At 36.5% G+C, this 20,646-nt stretch overlaps 1 protein-coding gene across 1 annotated transcript in view; it reads left to right on the top strand.

Annotated features, from left to right (window-relative positions):
* The window catches only part of MET (MET proto-oncogene, receptor tyrosine kinase), a 148,082-nt gene that overhangs the window by 34,969 nt on the left and 92,467 nt on the right, over positions 1 to 20,646 (top strand). Inside the window, exon 2 of the mRNA XM_016201632.2 lies at positions 6,437 to 7,653. Within this exon, the coding sequence (XP_016057118.2) occupies positions 6,451 to 7,653 (1,203 nt within the window). The 5' untranslated portion in view covers positions 6,437 to 6,450. The remainder of the gene's footprint in view (positions 1 to 6,436; positions 7,654 to 20,646) is intronic.

Below are 20,646 nucleotides of genomic sequence, written 5' to 3'. Positions count from 1 at the left end.
AGATTATATAAATGGAGAAAAGAAAGCAAGATATGCCAACTCAGTGGCAATGGAGTAAAATGTAATTGTAGAAAATGATCTCAGAGTTGAAAATTATTAGAGCTGAAAAATACTTTGGAGTTCAAAAGTTCAACTCAGGAGTATGCTTTTAAATTATTTAATAACCGTCCCTCCAGGAGGGAAAAAAAAAAAAAAAAAGCCCTGATTTGTAATGCTCACCTATTTCTATGGTGTAAAGACTCTCACCATGCCCAATCTCAAGCTGCTAAGATGAGGTCACTGAATGTGAGTTGGGAAGAGATGCACAGGGTAGGTTGTCATGTGCCAGTGCCAGAGGGCTCCAGCACACTAGTTCAACACTAACTATAATTTTACAAATAAGAAAGCAACTGAGGCCAAAAGAGTTGTTTCATACAAGTGTTTGGTTGCACTGTCACTACTAAAACTCAAGTTCTTCCTGATGCTGCGCCTCAGTATTGTGAATGCATTATGAGGACAGGATCATGACTGATTGATTGGTAAAGCCCACATGCCTCCCCTAACCTGGTTAAGCATTCCCCTTTAGGATTCCCCATAGATTTTTTGACATTGAGTTTAAACTGGGGTCTGTTTGCCTTCCACCTCCACTAATCTGAGATTTCACTGACACTTTTTTCCCCCATTTTTGTGTATTTGTACTCTGCACAATATCCAGAACATAGTAGATGCTCAGAAAGTGTTTATTGAGGCCATGAACAAACAACAATAACAGAGAACATTTATTGGCCTACCATGTGCTTGAATGCATTAACTCATGGAATCCTCAGAGTAGTGATCACAAGTGAGATAGGTACTATAATCACTTGCATATTTCAGATGAGAAAATAGAGGCTCAGAGAAGTTACTTGCCCAAGGTCATATAGTGAATAGATTCCCCTGCAGTCTATCTCCAGAGCCTGTGCACTTGACTATTCAGGTGTCACTCAGTTTACTGGCAGTGTCATTGAGGTACACAGTTCAGCAACAAATACTTTCGAAAGCTCTCCCTTTATTCCTTATGAATGACACAAACATTTCCCAGGGAAGATGTAGTCTGACCAACACACCCCTTTGCTAAGTTGAAATGATCAAGGAAATGGAGTGTTCAGTTTTCTCATTGTCTGAAGATTAAACAGAAACCTATATTCTAATTGAAAGTCCTGTTGTGGACAATAGTCCTGAGTCTCATTTTTTTTGCTTCAATTAAAAAATTAACCTTTTCTTTAATTTCTCAGTCTGAAAATGGCATCACCATTTGCTATCAAGAGAATGTAAAGAAGGTGTAGGACGCTGGGTTACTAACTCCAGGGGTATTCTGCAAGGATTTTTCTTTAAATAGAAAAAATATCCTCCTTCCCTACTGGTTTTCTTATGATTTGTCATCAAGTGAGATAACAAAAAGCCTATTACTCCCCGGGCTAGTGTGGCTCAGTTGATTGGAGCATTGTCCTGTAAATGGAAAGGTTGCAGTTTCAATTCCTGGTCAGGGCACATACCTAGGTTGCGTGTTCAGTCCCCAGTCAGGGTGTTACAGGAAAACAGCCAATCGATGTTTCTCTCTCTTTCCCCCCTCTTTCCCTCTCTAATTCCCTCCCTCCCTCCCTCCTTCCTGTTTTCTCTAAATATCAATAAACATGCCCTCAAGTGAATCCCATTATTACATTCGTACATTTTCTTGGATTCTAGTTAATTGAGGTTTAGTACCATGAATGACTTATGTACCAATCTTAAGATATGCACCTTATTTTTAAAATGTAACAATATAATACCTCAGATTTTTTTAAAAAGATCATTTTGAAGGCTCCTTCAACTAACCTGGAAGGAAAAAAATGTCATTTACCCTCTGCACTGCATTAATGGACATCAACTAAAATGCATATCAGTTGTTATGCTTTTTTTTTCTTTTGACAGTAATGGTTCATTTATTTTCCTTCTTTATTATTCTTTCCTAGAGAAAATATGGTGATAATGTATTTGTCTAATGTTCCCAATTTTAAAGATATACCAGTACCATATTGAGAAATGCATTTAATTTTTATGCCTAATATAGTCTAGAAGGTTTAGATACATATTTTCAGTTTGTTTATAGTTTGTATTTGTCTTCTAATAGGACAGCTTGCCTCAAATCCTTTTCTTCTACTCCTTGTCATTCCTCCCATTAGAGCCAAAAATTTTCTAGTTCATTTCAAAACAGGGAGAATTATATATAAAAATAGCAAGTACAACATCCTCTATATTTATTTATTTACATTTACATTTACATTTACATTTACATTTATATTATTTATATTTATATGATTTATATTGTTATTTATATTGTTACTTATATGATTTATATTGTTATTTATATTATTTATGTTATTTATATGTATATTCATATACACTCTATAACAAAGTACTTTCAAAGATGAGATCTCTTTTTGTTATTTAAAATAATCATGTGAGAGTATCAGACCCTGGAATTTAAGAGGTAGATGAATTGCCTGAAAGCACACAGCTAGAGAGAGAAAGGGCAAGAACCAGAGCTTTGATTGTCCATCCTCTGCTCCTGTGCACTGTCCCCCTTAGCATGGGAAGCCACTTCAGTGTTAGTAAAGCATTTAAGTCTGGACAGATTCCTGTCAGCCAGACATGGGATTAAATCTGGTTCTAACTGTGCAACTTTTGGCAAGTTTGTTCATCTAGAAGAGGAGAATAATATTTCCTGCTTCACCGGGTGTTTATAAAGAGTAATTCAGAAGGTTTAGGCAGAATGCCTGGCATATGGTAAGCACTCAACATGTTATTTTCATTATTATATGATTTCTTTCCGCTTTTTTAGCTTAATGAAGTTTTGCTTTGTCCTCTGGACCAACTAGTTTTCTAGCCTTCAAAGCCTATATCCCTAATCAAGTGCCTTCATTTGGACACTGGAGTCATTGTGTCCTTGACCTTCTGCCTTGGGTTTCTTCCACATCTTCCATAAATGTTAACAGGAAGTCATGATACATTGTATTTTATCTCAAAAGAGCACTCAGAGCTAGTAGGCAATATTTTCTTTCTTTTCTTTCTGACCTGAGTTTGCATGTCCTAGTGTAATCTAAACCTCCTCCTCTTTCACCCTGAAGTCCCTAAGCCCTGTCTTTATTCATCACTTTCAGCAGATGGCCATACACTGTAATTTATTTTTAAAATACTGAGATCATGTGCCCTGAACACTTTAGTGTCCTTGTATTTCATATGATTTCTCATCCTCTCCTCTGTCTCAGATAGAGTGACTTGTCTTATGTTCCAGGGCTCTTGGAAATGCCTCTTTTTGTTCCTTTGGAATATTGCCCCACCAGTTTTGTCTCCCTCATTTGCCCTCTTTGATTTCCCCACCTCTCTAGGCTCAACTACTTTCAGTTCTCCTGACCAGGCCATCTGCTCTCCTGCCTCTATATCTTTGCACAAACCGCTCTGCCATCTAGGAATTCTATTGTCCAGCCTCCTTCCAAGACTCAGCTCTAGCATCACTTCCAGCTTGCTGCCCTTCCTATATATCCCCATAACTGTCTATAAACACATACCTCCAAGTGACTGTGAGCTTCCTAGGGAGAGGCACCATGTCTCTGTATTCACAGCACTACCACACTGCTTGACCCTTAGTAGACACCAATAAATGTTAGTGGAAGAAGGGGAGATCTACAAATAAGCATATGTCTTTTCTACAATTTAAGAATAAACTCCTCTTTACCCTGATATTGCCTTCCTCTTGTCCTTCCTTTAACAAATATTCTACTTCCTCACCACACATTCACTTGCAATTTAGCCTCCAGTACCACTATTGAATCTACTGAAAACTGCTCGTGAAGGTCAACAAAGTTTCCATGTGGATCACATCCTCGTTCTTGAGCTTCTCACCTGGCCTGGCTCCTGTGACTATGAAATAATAGGTTTGCTTGATGCCTCACTAAACTTACCTATATTAACTTCTTCACTAGTTTTTCTAATGCAGGTATTCCCCAAGATTTGGTTCATTTGTCTTCTCTTCTTTCACCTTGTCTCTCCGTGAACATACGCTTGGTTTTAACTATCACTTCTATGCAGATAACATGCAAAGTTTGTTTCTAGTCAAACTTGAATTCCAGTTAGTCCCTCAAGACCGAGTCCTGAGTATTCATTTTTTCTAGTGCATAGATGGCAAATACTTGGCACTCATGCTTCCACTTTGCACCATCTCACCCAAGAGGGATACTGTCTCACCCAAGACGAATTGTGCCTATTTTCCGGTGAGGGCAGGCTTCTCCTCAGAATCCTTTCCTTATCCCCTCTGTTGTTTGACACAAATGCTCTGTCTGCTTGGAATCTTCATTCTTCACTTATTCTAGACACCTACGTCCTGGTGAACAGTGTAAAACCTATTAGTCATCCCTATAGTAGAATATTTTCACTCATCTCAAAATCACATCAAACTCAGCATGTTTAAAACCAACTTATTGTATTCCTCGGTCTTCAGCCCAACTTCCTTGTACTGATTGCACTAGTTTTGTAACTTGTTCCACTTTTTCTAAGATGACCACTAATCATCTTTGCCTTCTCCTTTGTATTCCACCAATTTAGGTGTCAATCTTACTTATTCAAGTATGTCTCTCATTCATCCCTTTCTATTCTTAATGCCACCATCTTGGTTGGCCCTTGTTACCTGGTTATGGGCTATAATCATAGTGTGTCATCTGGTCTTCCCATTGCCAGGTTCTCCCTGCTGTAAGCAACCATGCCTCCAGATCAGTCCTCCTAGAGTAAAATTTGGTTTATATGGCTCTCCAGCCCAAATCCCTTTAATGACTTTCTTTTACCTCTTAAATAAAGCCCCAATTTCTATCAGATTTAGTTGAGTATAATTATCTTTGGTTTTTGAGTCAAAAGTATTTGGATTCAGGTTCTGGCTATTATATTTGTAAATGTTATTCTGTGACTTTGAACTTATTGCTTAATTTTTATTCACTCATTTATTCACCATGTATTTATTTAACACCTACTGTGTTCTAGACTCTTTGCCAGGTATTTGGGATATAGTGATGAGCCAAACAGACCTTGTCCTTACTCTTCTGAACCTTACAACACTGTAGACTTGTCCCTATTTCTTATAATCATAGTAGTCCTAAGTACAGGCCATGCCTCCCTCTCTTGATGCTTTTAGCATTTGATTTGTGCTATGCAAGGTATTATAATGTCATGTATTATAGTTATTTGCACATGTGTGTTATCTCTCAACCACACTGTAGATTCACTGAAGGATAGGAACCATTTCCCATTTCCCATAGTGCAAGCACAGAGCTATGCACATACTAGTTGTTCAATGAATTCTCTTGTGAGTTTTGTAGACCCAGGGTTAGACTTCAGAATACTTTTAATGCCTAGTATGTTTTTAGGTGCTCCCATTGTCCTGTCAGATTATACATTCAAAAAGGAAATAAATAATGGCTTTTTAGTTTCTACTCATTCTAAAGCCTATTCTTCCAGCCTACTACCTGCTGATAATTATTGTAAGTAGAATTTGCAATGTTTATAACTTGTGTACATTAAGTTTTTAAAAACTGAATTACAAATCCACTCTGCTTTCTAGAAAATATTGTTCATGTGCATAAAACTGAGTGTTAAAGTAATGTTCTTTTTACTGAATAGCTTTTGACTTGGTAATATACAGTATGCTATTTTTCCATGTGAAATAATTCTAGGACTTTAGTCCTGAAGATTAATTTTATTTTACACATTTTTAGCTTACTGTTTTTATGTTCCCATGATCTTACATTAAGTTAAGCATTTGTCTATCCAAAACAATAGGTCAACTATAGCTAAATTATAACCATACCTTTCATCTGCACACAAAATCCTATTATAAACAGCATGTGATCATTTGCTTTTAGAATTTTTATTGTTTTCTTCCAAAAGGAAGCTAAATTTAGCCTGGTAATTCTACATGCTCCCAAGAGAACAATGCCTGCTGTGATTTCTAGAATAAATGAATCTGAACCACAATCCTTTACTTGACTGAGAAATTTTGAATATCAACCTAGTCATTAACCACAGATATTAAACCATATTAAACAACCAGCAAGGGGTTAAGAAAGAAATTTGCTATGTTTCTGACTTCATTGCTGAATGAATCTAACTTAGTCCCTTTATCATCCTTAATACAGAACATTGTTTGCATCTCGTAATGGTTCTCTAAAATTACTCATTCTGGCTTGAGTTCTAAAATTAAACTATGTGGAGTCATGTCCAACAGCACAATGCATCTTTATGTGAAACCAGCTAGAGTTTTTGTTTTCACTCTATATAAAGTTTTCAGCAAGGAAACTTTGTTTCTAATAGTTTAACTGTTAATAGTTATTTCCATTTCTTTTTTCTTTCTAATGACAACTAAATTGCTCTCGCCTGAAACGTGTTTTGGCAGATAAACTTCTCACCATGAAGGCCCCTGCTGTACTTACACTTGGCATCCTTGTGCTTCTGTTTATCTTGGTGCAGAAGAGTGATGGGGAGTGCAAGGAGGCACGAGTAAAGTCTGAGATGAATGTGAACATGGAGTATCAGCTTCCCAACTTCACTGCAGAAACGCCCATCCAGAATGTCGTTCTACACAAGCATCATATTTACGTCGGTGCCATTAACTACATTTACGTTTTAAATGACAAAGACCTTCAAAAGGTTGCTGAGTACAAGACTGGGCCCATGCTGGAACACCCAGATTGTTTCCCATGTCAAGACTGCAGCCAAAAAGCCAATCTTTCTGGTGGCATTTGGAAAGATAACATCAACATGGCTCTGCTTGTTGACACGTACTATGATGATCAACTCATTAGCTGTGGCAGCATTCGCAGAGGGACCTGCCAGCGACATGTCCTCCCTCCCTACAATACTGCTGACATACAGTCCGAGGTACATTGCATGTACTCCCCACAGGCAGATGAAAAACCCAGTCAGTGTCCTGACTGTGTGGTGAGTGCCCTGGGAACCAAGGTCCTGATTTCTGAAAAGTACCGGTTCATCAACTTCTTCGTGGGCAATACCATAAATTCTTCTTACCTTCCAGATTATTCATTGCATTCAATATCTGTGAGAAGGTTAAAGGAAACACTAGATGGTTTTAAGTTTTTGACAGACCAGTCCTATATTGATGTTTTACCTGAATTCCGAGATTCTTATCCCATTAAGTATGTCCACGCCTTTGAAAGCAACCATTTTATTTACTTCTTGACAGTCCAGCGGGAGACTCTCAGTGCTCAGTCTTTTCACACAAGAATAATCAGGTTCTGTTCCGAAGACTCTGGATTGCATTCCTACATGGAAATGCCCCTGGAGTGTATTCTAACGGAAAAGAGAAGAAAGAGATCCCCAAGGGAGGAAGTGTTTAATATTCTCCAGGATGCCTATGTCAGTAAGCCTGGGGCCCATCTCGCTAGGCAGATAGGTGCCAACCTGAATGACGACGTTCTCTTTGGAGTGTTTGCACAAAGTAAGCCAGATTCTGCAGAACCAATGAATCGCTCTGCCGTCTGTGCATTCCCTATCAAGTATGTCAATGAATTCTTCAACAAGATCGTCAACAAAAACAATGTGAGATGTCTCCAGCATTTTTACGGACCCAATCATGAACACTGTTTTAATAGGGTAAGTCACACAGATTCCCCACTTACAAATTATGAGGTATAAATCAGAATAGGTATCAGTCGAGAAAAGAACACCAACAGCTTTTTGGTGCTTTGTAAATGGTCTTAATCTAAAATATTTGCATATTCTTCCCAAGAAAATTTAGAAATTGAATCTTCACTTAAAAGTAAAATCACAGCTTGAGAAAAACTTAATATGATAACTTAAAAAAATAATAATATATTTTTACAATTTGGATTTGCACATTTGCCAACACTTCAGATTATTAAACTTATTTCTCCCATAAGCTTTAGTAGTTCTGGTCAGATTCACACAAAGTTTACCACAACAGCAATTTCTGTAAAACACAATTATTAATATCCCAATAGAGTCTTTACAACATTGAAAATTCCACACTCAACATTGAAAATTCCACACTCAAGTTAATTTGTGGGTTTTAAAGGCTTTTTCCTTATGATGCACCATTTGCCCACTAATATGCAAATGAATGGTCTATATTTTTGGCATTACTTAAAGAAACAACTAAAAACAAAACAGCAAAAAAATATCTTCCAAAATGCTGGTAAATAAGACATCTTTAAATGAGCTAATAGACTTCTCTAAATAACTTAGAAAGCTAGAGAGGAAATTTTTGCTCCCAGAATCCTTCCTTTGTTTTTTTAAATACACATAAACAAACACATTTATTTGTTTTAAACATTACTTTCACTAGTATGAATGTAAGTTTCCTTTATTGTTAATGTTTTTAAACAAGCTTCTGAGATGCCATTTTTGCATGTGTTCTTCTGAGAAAAGAGTTTAGGATCAGTATTGAATCATATTACCCCCACAAAAGTGCCCTGAGAATGTTCATGATTAGGTCTCCTGGAATAGATAATTTCCATTTCCATTCTTTTTTCTTTAATTTTTTAATTTATTTTTCAATTAGAGTTGACATATTATTATATTGCTTTCTGGTGTACACCCCAGTAATTAGACTTTACGTAACCTACTAAGTGATCATCCCAATAAATCTCACACCCATTGGACCCCATACATACTTATTAAGAATATTATTGACTATATTCCCAGTGCTGTACTTTACATCCCCATGACTATTCTGTAACAACCAATTTGTACTTCTTAATCCCTTTACCTTTTTCACCCATCCTCCTAACCCCTCTCCCATCTGGCAGCCGTCAAAATTTTCTCTGTATCTATGAGTCTGTTTCTGTTCTGCTTGTTCATTTATTTTGTTTTTTTCAGATTCAATTGTTGATACATATGTATTTATTGTCATTTTGTTGTCCATATTTTTATCTTTTTTCTTCTTCTTCTTAAAGAAGACCCTTTAACATTTCATGTAGTACTGATTTGGTGGTGATAAAGTCCTTCAGCTTTTTCTTATCTGGGAAGCTCTTTATTTGTCCTTTGATTCTAAATGATAGCTTTGTGGGTAGAGTAATCTTGGTTGTAGGTCATTTTTCTCACTTTGAATATTTCTTGCCACTCCCTTCTGGCCTATAAAGTTTCTGTTGAGAAATCAGCTGATGGTAGGGGAGCTCCCTTTTAGAGAACTGCTTTTCTTTTTTTGCTTTTAAGATCCTCTCTTTGTCTTTAACTTTTGGTATTTTGATTATGATGTGTCTTGGTGTGGGTCTCTTTGGGTTCATTTTGTTTGGGACTCTCTGCATTTCGTGGACTTCACCAAGTTAGGGAAGTTTTCTGTCATTTTTTTTCAAATAGGTTTTCAATTTCTTGCACTCTCTCTCTTCTGGCATCCCCATTATGCAAATGTTGGTATGCTTGAAGTTGTCCCAGAGGCTTCTTATTCTATCCTCATTTTTTTGGATTCTTTTTTCTTTTGGCTGTTCTGATTGGATGTTTTTTGCTTCCTTATATTCCAAATCACTGATTTGAGTCTTGGCTTTATCTACTCTACTATTGATTCCCTGTAAATTATTCTTCATTTCAGTTAGTATATCCTTCATTTCTGATTGGTTCTCTTTTATGCTGTTGAAGTTCTCACTAAGTTCATTGAGCATCCTTACAACCAGTGTTTTGAACTCTGCGTTTAGTAGATTGTTTGTCTCCATTTTGTTTAATTCTTTTTCTGTAGTTTTGTTTTGTTCTTTCATTTGGTACATGTTCCTTTGTCTCTCATTTTGGCAGGCCCCCTATGTTTGTTTCTATGTATTAAGTGGAACTGCCACATCTCCACAGTCTTTTAGAGTGGCCTAATGTAGTAGGTGTTGGTAGGGCCCTGTGGCACAGCCTCCATTGTCATCCAAGCTGGGTACTCAAGGTGTGCCCCCTGTGTGGGCTATGAATACCCTCTTGTAGTTGAGCTTTGATTGCTATTGGCATGTCAGTGGGAGGGATTTACCCCCAAGCCGGTCAGCGGCAAGGACTGGCTGCAGTAGCCAATGACCAACTTCTGACTACCATGGAGAATCAGCTGTGCAGGAACCTTCCCCACAGAACAGGGCTCTGGTTCCATTTGGGTCCATCCCTTGAGTGTATCACTTGTGGAGGTGGTTGGGTGATGCTTTAATGTGGTCTGAAACTGTCCACTGGGTATACTTTCCCTGGGGCCTCCAGGGAGGTGCAGGCCAAGGTCAGTCACACCTGTCTTCTTTCTGGGGCCACCTGACATGAGCTACAATGTGATCTGCAGGTGGCTGCTAATTGTGCTGGACTTGGAGGTGCCCAGGTGAGGCCAAGCTTCAAAATCATGTCCAGCTGCTGCTAGTGCCAGGCCTGGGGCTACTTAGTGAGAGAGGTACAGGACACACTGAGGCCAGATGCTGCTGCTTTGAGAGATTTTAGGAAAATCTGAAGCATGAGCCAAGACAGGCCAATCATATGGAAAAGCCATGGGAAACTGCTTAGGTGGGCCCCAAAGTTAGATGGGGCTGGGTCTCAGGGAATCACCAGGGCAGGAGAAACAGTATGAGCCAGGTTGATGGAGTCTCAGATATGGAGGCTGTCTGCTGGCTCTGCAGGAGGAGGGCTCATCAAAGGAACAGTGGCCTCTGCCAGCACTACTGTCTGGGAAAAACTGCCCCCCCACCCCCCAGCCCTTGCCCTGATGCTGGACTCCCTGTTTGTCTCTAGTGCCTTTCAAGCTTCTTCCCCAGCACTGGAGCTCAGAGGGAGTTAGTCCTAGTAAGCCTGTGCACAGGCCCTTTAAGAGGAACTGCCTACAGCCCTCTGTCTCCCTCACCCTCAATCCCCACTGGTATTTTACAGCCAGAAGTTACGGGGGCTTCTCTTCCTGGCACTGTACCCTGGGATGGGAGGCCTGGTGTGGAGCTGTGACCCCTCTCTCCTCAGAAGGGGACCTCTGCAGCTGAGATATCCCTCCTGATTTTTGTCCACCACATGTGAGTGTGGGACCAGCTTGTTCTACGTCTCTGCCCCTCCTCCCAGTCTCCATGTGGCTTAATCCCCTAGTTATAGCATTTTCATTCAGTCGGGTTTCAGGCAGTTCTGAATGATGACTGTTAAGTAGTTTAGTTGTAATTTTGATGTGGTTGTGGAAGGAGGCAAGTACCACGTTTACCTATGCCATCATCTTGACTGGAAGTCCCTCCTTTAGATCTTGACATCTGTCATAGAATTCCTACTTGAATAGACACTGGTTTACCAAGTTCTGGTTCTAGTTTTATCTGGTTGGTATTTGATATTTATAAATATAAATATTTTTGACAGATGATTGTTTGTACTTATATGAAATCATATTTTCACAGGAAGTGTTAGGGAAATTGTTACTTTGATTCAGATATATCAGGGAATTTATCCTGCTAGTCATCAGATCATTTGGTGCCATAAAAAGAGCATCAGATTGGGAGTCCATTAGGACCTTAGGCTTTTTTGGTTTGTACCCAGATTTGAATATGTGGACCTGGCTATGCCTCTTAACATAATAACCACTGGTTATCATAATTGAAAAACAAATAGTAAGATTTTCTCAAGACAATTTGACTTAGAAAAGTACATTTTACTCTAACAGTTTTCAGACTAAGTAATAAAGGTTATAATTTCAAGCAGGAAGAACATTAAACATGTCCTTCGTGGAAGAAAGTATGTAATTTGCTGAGGAGTACCAACTGCATATGAATTCAGAAACATTTGGCTCACTTTTGCTGAAATGTCTGGGATACTTTCCCAGATAGGAACTCCAAGTAATTTTTTTTATAAAGCTAGAAACTTCTGAAACAAGGAATTCATCTTTTGGTGAACTACAGACATAACGGTCCTCTTTCCCCTTCCACTGTCTATGAATATACATAATGTATGTATGTATATATATATATATATATATATATATATATATATCTCCCAACTAAGACTCATTTCTTCAGGCATATGTTTAATATATGCTGCAGACTCCATAAGAAGCAATGGGATTCCCCATGAGGCTGCCCCTTTCCTTCACTAGAAAATAAAAACAACGACAAAAGGAAACGAAAGGACTTTCAGAAACCTGGAATTAGGAAATAAAAGTGTAATATTAATAGCATTCCAGAGAAAACACTTTTCCTGCATCCAATAAATTGATTCAAGTTTAGAAAGAGTATATTAGGAATTCTTCCAGGGTCTCTAGAGCACATGAGCTATTTAAATCTTGTTCTCTTAAAAATTAAAGAGACAACTTATGAGGGTGTATTGATACCCTATTATTTATTTTGTTCATATCAGCTCCTAGATGTAAAAGTATTTATCAATCCTAGAATTTCTCAAAACACATCTGAACTTTGTCCTATCCCTTTGATTTTTGTAGTGTTCCAAAGGGAACAAAAAGGCAGGATTATTGAATGAAATTCAGGTCAGTTTTATTGCCATGGAAAAGTGGCCAAAATACACCAGCCACACCTGAAACCATTATCATTCCCATCACAGAAATTCTTGTGGGAAACGAGATAAAACTTGCCAACATAATCTTCTTACAAGGGAAGCCAACTCTTACACTGGCCAAATTTCATAAAGACAAATACCTTCAAACTTCCTCTATTTACTTGCCTGTTTATCTTCTCTGGTTTCTAAAGATCAAAATTCTTTCAAGAATTAGACTACTCACATTCTCAGTTTTATATATGCATTCATTCCACAAAAAAACTCAGGTTGTTCCAATAATCAGCATACAATCAGCATAGAGTGATGGCACCTAAAGCCGTTATTAACACAAAAAACCAAAATGACTTACAAGGTCAAACCTGTTTGGAGAGACTCTAAGCAGTAAAATGACTCCATTTTTGTCTTGGCAAATTTACTTGGCAAGATATCAGGTGACCCTTCTAACAATTTCCTGGAACTGAGTTTTTATTTTGGCATAAAGTTTAGTGAATAGACAGATATATTGTAGTTTTGTTATTAACTTATCTTATCAATCAGGTCTTTATTGAAGGACTGTTGTGTGCTCCATGGACAAGGTTAAGAAAGATTCTGCAAATCACCCTACTCAGGGAGACAGATAACAGGAATCCAACACATTCTTCATAGGGTTTTGCAAAAATCTGGGATAATGTATATAAAGTACCTAGCACAATAAAATGACCATAATTTAGCTCTTTGGAGGCAGCATGGCCTAATGGAACAAGACTGAAGTCAAAGGGATCTGAGTTCAAATCTGTACCCCACCATTTTATGTCTGTTTGGCCATAAGAGTATTATTTAAAATCTCTGAACCTGCTTTCTTCCATTCAGGACTATTGTGTGGACAAGTGCAATAATGTTTGTAAAAGACCTAAACTTAGTTCATGACACATAATAAATAACAGCCATAATTGTAAAAAATACTTATATAAAGGCAATTTCAAATTATTGAATTGTTTTCTAGAAGAGGCACATTCTGGTTTAATTGATCATGAGGGTCTTTCTCTTCCCTCCCAACCTGTTATGAGTGTGGCCTCCATAATGCTTAATTTGTGCAAGTCCTTATAACTCAAAAGAAAAGAGAAAAGGGAGAGGAAGTGGTAGTGTTTTGGGGGTGGAGACAAAGACAGTTGAATCAGAAATGTACTATAGTCGAGCTAGAAGGTATAAAGTGTGCTGTTTGCTTCCCAGCTTTCAATTCCAACTATCCATGGCTTACGTAATTTAAGTTATACTATGCATTAAAGAACTTGCAGGTAATGAAGTTTTAGAAAAGCTTAACCTCACAGGTTGTTTTTATCAAGCTTTCTTGTTTGTAATTATCATTTATACTCAAATGCAAAAAGTAGCCAACTGCTTCCCAAAATAAAGGAAACTTAAAGTAATAATTTTCCACCTCCATCTCAAAGAGTGCCAAGGCTAAAGGGTAACCACTCAGAACCATCAAAGGAAGAAAGCAAAGTGATTAGGACAATTTTGAATGAAAACAAAATCAAAACAAGATGCAAACAAGGAATAATATGAATAGGCAAAAAAATAAGCATACAGTGATATTTCTTTATTACTGTTATAAAAAGATAGATGAGTAAAATTGGGTTACATTTAAATTGTAATGGAAGAAAATAATTGCAGCCTTCCATCAGGAAACCACAAGGACCATTATTGATCTGTCATCCTCAGGACATATCTCATAATATTTAATAAAATAAACAAAGATGTATAGCTCTTTATAGGCTGTATATCTATAATCTCCCACACCCCAGCATTTGAACAGGGAATGTGGAGTCAGTGTTGCAAATAATACCCATGTAATTAAACTGGTTTGGCATGTCTTATGTAGGCAATCTATCCTCTTAAAAGAACGCTTTTTGATTAGGGATGAAAAATGTGAAATCAAATTTCAGTGTTTTTTTTACTTCCTGTGCTTTGAAATGAGAGAATGTTATGCTATATGAAAAATGTTATTCAGAATTCTTTATTCTAAACACTAAGTCTCTTGGCCATATGCCAAATGCAGTAGCTACCAAAGCAAAATCTTGCAAGAAAGAAAATCTGTGAGGTATAAGGATTCAATATACTTTTTAAAAAATCTAAGTAGAAATTCATTAATTGTACACTTGAATACTCTCCTTCTGTAAACTCTTCTTTATTCTCTGACAAGCTTAAGGAGTCACTGCTCCCTAACTTACTTATTTGAGCTTTCCATGCTACCCATCCCATGAAAAGTGGCATATTGCATTATTTTATTAAAAGGAATTTAAAATTATTTTCTTTCCAGAATTTTGTAACTCTCTGAGGTCACTGGGCACACCCTGGGTATTAGTGCATTACAGGGTGAACCATTAATGTCTTTTATTTTTTCCTCTTCTCCTAAGCAGTCTTTAAGTCATTTCATAGCTTATTCACAGGTCTACCCCAGGAAAGAATGAAAAAGCAAAGGTGTGATGTTTTTGTAAGCTAACAGCAAGGAAAAGCAGTTAATTCTGAAACTCACTAAAAATGTAGGTAGGCTTTATATTACCTGTGTATTATATTGACTCATGATATGATTGATAGCATTTCCCATGTACGGGTAATTAAAAGTTAACTATGCCATATACTAAAATTAATTCTTCGTTCTTCTTAATGTCATTTGAAGTAGGAGGTATGATCTGTGTTTTATTTAAGTAGTTGGTTTCTACATGGAGATTCATTTGTTAAAATTAATGTAGTAAACAATGAGTTCAAGCAAAAAAATCTTAAAGTTGATGTTTGAAATACTGAAGTGTTAATAAAACTTTGAAGACACAGCTCTATACATGATATTTTCATTGCCCTGCCACCACATGATTAAAGTCTTCTGAAAGCATGTGAGATCCTGCATTTTGATAAGAATATTAACCTCCTTGAGTAATAATGGATTTTTTGGCTCAGAATATTTCAGAATTCTCTATCAGTGGCCATCCTACTCTGCATTCTTATCTCTTCATTCTAATTTAAAAAATGAAGATCTGTCAGAATTTGGATAGAAGACCCAAAGGAATTTCTGCCATTGCTTACTTATGGATCGGCACAGATACAGAATCAGTGGGCACCCGGAGTTCAGAATGACTCAGTGCCCAGGTATGTTCTACAAGTCACATACATCTCCAGCAGCCAGGGAGGGCTGTAAGGGTCATTTATCAGGGAAGTAAAGCCAATGTTTCAGCTATTCTTGAAGTAAAACTCCCCTGATTTTTTTTTTTAATAGTGAATATGGTAATTCTAGGATCCCAGCTAGATACATTCCAGTCTGCTAATTATGTATTTTTTCTAGCTAAAATATTCCAGGCAGGTTCATTTGCATATGAGTTACATACTAGTGTTGACTTCCTATTCTAAAAGCTTGAGGAAGAAGCATAGTACACTTCACCGTAGACCATGGCTAACATTGGAGCAGATAAAGTTTGTCCACCTTCTCTACTTCAAAAATATTCTCTAGTTTTTCAACAAGAGGACATAAAAATGAATTACAAATGCATGCTATCATAGAATAAAGGCTATTTTAACCATTCGTGATGTTCATATATAGAGGGAAACGGTTTATGAATAGTATAAATATAAAAAAATTTTAAATTGTGAATTCAAACTAAAGTATGACTTTAGTTGTATTATTTGGGTAAATCACCAAAATGTTTATTAATCAGAGGACAGTAAAATGGTAGGTGATATTTCAAATTGTGCTCTAGATAAAAGGGGTGAATTAAGGCCAGTTTTGATTTGTAAGCATTCTTTTCTAGAACTGATTTTATGAAAATTAAGTTTGCTGAGTTATTTCAAAATACATGGATTATTTATAATTTGCTAGAATTTATGTCCATGTATCAGAAAAATATAAATCTGTATAATACTAAATTTTCTAATGACATTTTAAATTTAAAATTCTATTTACACTTGCCCATGGTCACAGCCAATAGTGAAGTGAAAGCCTGGGGTGGAGTGGGAACCAGGTAGAAGGGGGTAATGGGGGAAGAAAGGAGGAATATCTGTAATACTCTCAACAATAATGATAAAAAATAAAATAATTCTTGCTCAGATTTTTTAAATCCTATTAACACTTGCATCTAGCATTCAGTCTACTAAGTAAACTATAGGTGAATTGGTGTTCAGGAAATGGGAAAAAATGCAAAGATAAATTGGTCATTTAGCCAAATGAATCAATAGTATTTAGCGCTAATGCACTAAGCAGATTAAAAGCACTAATGCAGTGGCAGTCAATAGCATAAACGAGTAATTCTAAAAATTATCTTGACAATAAAATGTGCAATATGTTCCATTTATTTTAAGCTAATTACATTGTATTCTTGTTCTTTCATCTTGTTAGTTTAAACCAAATGCTAGAAGCCTGACAATTTTATTTAGTGCATAAAATGACCAAAAATGTATAATCATTGTTTTCAGCAAGAGACAGAGAAAAGGATTTAGTCATGTACCCAAGATTCAACAAGAAATTCAGCAAATATTTCTTGAGTGCCTGACCCTGTTGGTATTACAGTGGTGAATAAGATAGGCATGGTTCTTGTCTTTATGAAGCAAACAGACTAGGGGAGGAGATGACCATAAATGATCAGTCACACCAATAAACAAATACATCATGATTTATGAAATACAGTGTGAGGGAAATAAACACCTGTAAATACAAATGAGGAAGAATATGTTAATTTGGTAGTCCCAAAAGGCAACCCTGAAGAGGTAAAAGTTAAGTTTACATACGGCTAAAAGATAACTTTTATATGAACCTCAAAATTTTAGGAAAAAACAATGTACCTTTAATATATGGGCAAGTACATAGCCAGTGTTTAATAAACTAATAATTCTTACCTATTTCACAAGCTGTAGATCTTAACTACATGCTGCTGCATTTAACCAGCTTTTTAAAGTGGGTTCTAGCCATGAGTGCATATTACTTTACACTTGCAAAAACATATCACAAGTAGAACTATGCTGGAGAATTTAACTTTTTTAACAGTTTCTGTTTTACTGTGTACAAAGTTTATCTTTTCTTTGATTTCTAAATGAAGTTATTTTAAATTAAGTGATTTTTAGTATGAAGAAAATAATGTGTAGATTCTGAAGCTAAGGAAATAATTTGGTAGTGCTCGCTCTCACTGCCTCTCAAAGCCTATCACCTTATTAGCTTCTTTGAAAATAGATATTTCTGTATCAGTTCAAGTTGTTTCTTTCTTATCCCCCTTTCTTTTCTTCTGTGGCTAACACTTGGGACCCTATTTGTCAGAAGAACCTGTGTTTCTTGGGGGTGGAAGGGATTATCCTGTTACCTGTCAGTAAGTCCTATGACAAAGTGAATTATATAATCCTGAGAGCACACAACATAAGCTCTTTTGAAACTATCAAAATTGTAAAAGTTGATAGAATTCAAGGGAATGTAATGCTGAGGTGGGCCCCAGTCATATTCTCTTTCTTCATCTGTGTACTGTCCTCTGCACAACTGAATCCATTTTAGAGGATTTCCTTCTCATGTGAATCATGTAGCCTAGAGGGTCAAGTGAGAGATGAGTGTTCCAGGGACTCATGAGGATGTTCTGAGCACCTGCTGAATCTACAGGTGCGATGGTTATGTTGTTCTAATAAATCTCTAGCTGCAGACACATTTTGCCTTTCTCATTTTAATTATGTATATATATTTAATCATGTGTGTGTGTGTGTGTGTGTGTGTGTGTGTATATCTAATCATGCAAATATTTAAATTTAAAGTCTTAGAGGGCAGGCAGTTTGTCATGTTTCTTTGTACCTAAGCCTATGCATATTCTTTGCAAGACCATAGGCAATAGTGTTTATTTTACTTGACAAAAAATTTTGTCTTCCAAAAGAAATCTATATATTTACACAGTAAACGGAGACCATCTGAATTGCTAAAGTGTTTGAATAAAAGTTCTTGATAAACTCTACAAATGTATTTTTATGATGATCATAAAAGGCATTGTTTTTGTCATCGTCACAAACCAGAGATTGAAAATGTAGGTACAAAACTATGTATGAGGAATCAAAGGAAATATTTAACTTCTGTATTCACTTTGTTTATTTTTGTTTGACCAAGAAAGAAATGGAGTTTGCCAAGGGAAAAGAGGAGGGAAAAGGAGGCTTTTAATCTTCAGGGCTTATTCCCATGCCTGTAAGTCAGAGAGGTCACTGGCTTGCCCCTTCCTGAAGGCTATAATTACAGGCAGAGGACTACTTATTTTCCAGTAATGTGACCAAAATCTTGAAGGTAAGAGATTGTTTATAGGAATACAGTGTGTGTAAAAGTTATACAAAACTTTTAAGAAAGACAATAAGGAGGTGAGGGTTTTTTTTCATATATTTGCTATCATGAGAATGTGTAAGACTCTGGAAATAGTCTAAAATGCAATAATAAAGGTGAATATGAAGTCAAATTATGTGATTCTGGTTCTTAAGGAACTGAATTAAATGGAGTAAAGAAGAGGAATTTATAATACAATATCTCTGATGATTCACTAAATGTAAACTTACTGGTGGCTCCAACATCATGGTAAACAGGAATCAGTAAATGTGTTAGTAAGAGTAGTAGAGAAATATTTCTAATTTGAAAAACACCAGTTACATTGGGCTTATTTAGACCTGATATGGAAAGAAATGGGCAGTGTTTCTTATTCTCAACTAAACTCACTCTCATTTCAGGAGAGTTATAGAGAAGTATTGATTTCACATAGAATTGGCAGACAAAGCACAAGATCACTTCTGTTACTGGCCCAGTACTTAGGACATTATTCAGTATTTGCAGAATGATGAGTAACATGTGTATATATGGTAGTTTAGCCATGGTAGGTATGACTTGTAATTAGCATTGAAAGGTCAAAATACAGGTTTTCTATATGTACAGAGGGCTAAAATATGTTCCTGCCTTTTAAAATGTTCACATTATGGTAAATAGTGAAAATGGTTGATATTTTTTATCTAGATACTTTTTTAGAATCAAATGCTTATGAAAACATAAGCAATAATTTCAGATTTTTAGGGAAGCAGTGCTTTTTATGATCCTGGGTATGTGGTATGGTGGCATACTAATTACCCCCATGCCTCCTTTCCTGTCTCCATTGGCTTTTACTAGATTCTGCACAGGAAAACATTTTTACCTCAGTATTGAAAATTGGAAGTTCACCATTTGTGGCACTGTTTAAATCATAGAAAAATATACACCAGGACTTGACTGCATCTGACAGAAGGGTCTTTATTTAAAAACAAACAAAAAAACCTCCAAATTATTACAGAATCTAGGGTAGCCGTGGTGTAAACCGTATGAGCCTGGTGATAACAATCCAATTGAATGCACACGAACTCATGAAAAAAAGGATTATGAAATATTTGGAAATTAAACACCTAAATTTTTATAAGTATATAGTAATTCAGTACTTGTGTGAGCTTTACTGTATTTATCTGAGCCCTCCGAACCAGCTATTATAACAAACTCCCAGTGTCTTACTTAATACTTTGTATGCTGAGGATTCTAAAACTAGTTAAGAAACTGTCAAATTTTCTATTTTCTCTGCTAATATATAATAAAATTTTTATTCCAGTGAATGACTAGGCAATTATTTTAACAACAATATTGGCATAGCTTTATTTTACCTTTTTTGCTACTAGCCACTGTTTCATTTTATACTCTAAACTTTGGGTAAATCACAAGTTAAACTGAATTATTGTTTGTTTAATGCTTTGTTTCCTCCTAACTTTATTCTTGTCTATCAATCTCAACCCAGTTCCCCAGTGGCTCAGGAAACCCTCAGTTGGGATTAAGTAATAGTTTACATAACCTCTCTCATTCATTAACCCATGTTGACATTCTGTGTACCAGCCTTATTCCAGGCTTTCTTAAGCACCTTATCCAGCTGCTGGTTTCGGTGCAACTAACTAACACCATCTATTTGATCAAGAGACTTAATGTTTCCAAAGAATCCTTCAGCCTGTCTCAACCTTCTAATTCAGTCTGCTTCTTCTATTTCTTCTTCAGGATAAAACCTGGTCTTATTCATTGTAAATACAAAGTTTAAAAATCTTTACTTCTCTCCTATATATACACAAAGCAGAAACAGAAAGTCATATGTTATCATTCCAGACAGATGTTGTGTTATCAGCGTA

The sequence above is a fragment of the Miniopterus natalensis genome, chromosome 10 (genome assembly GCF_054644295.1).
Source record: "Miniopterus natalensis isolate mMinNat1 chromosome 10, mMinNat1.hap1, whole genome shotgun sequence".
In the NCBI taxonomy this organism is placed as follows: domain Eukaryota; kingdom Metazoa; phylum Chordata; class Mammalia; order Chiroptera; family Miniopteridae; genus Miniopterus; species Miniopterus natalensis.
Note: the sequence above shows the minus strand (reverse complement) of the source record. Positions and strands in the feature narration are given on the sequence as shown.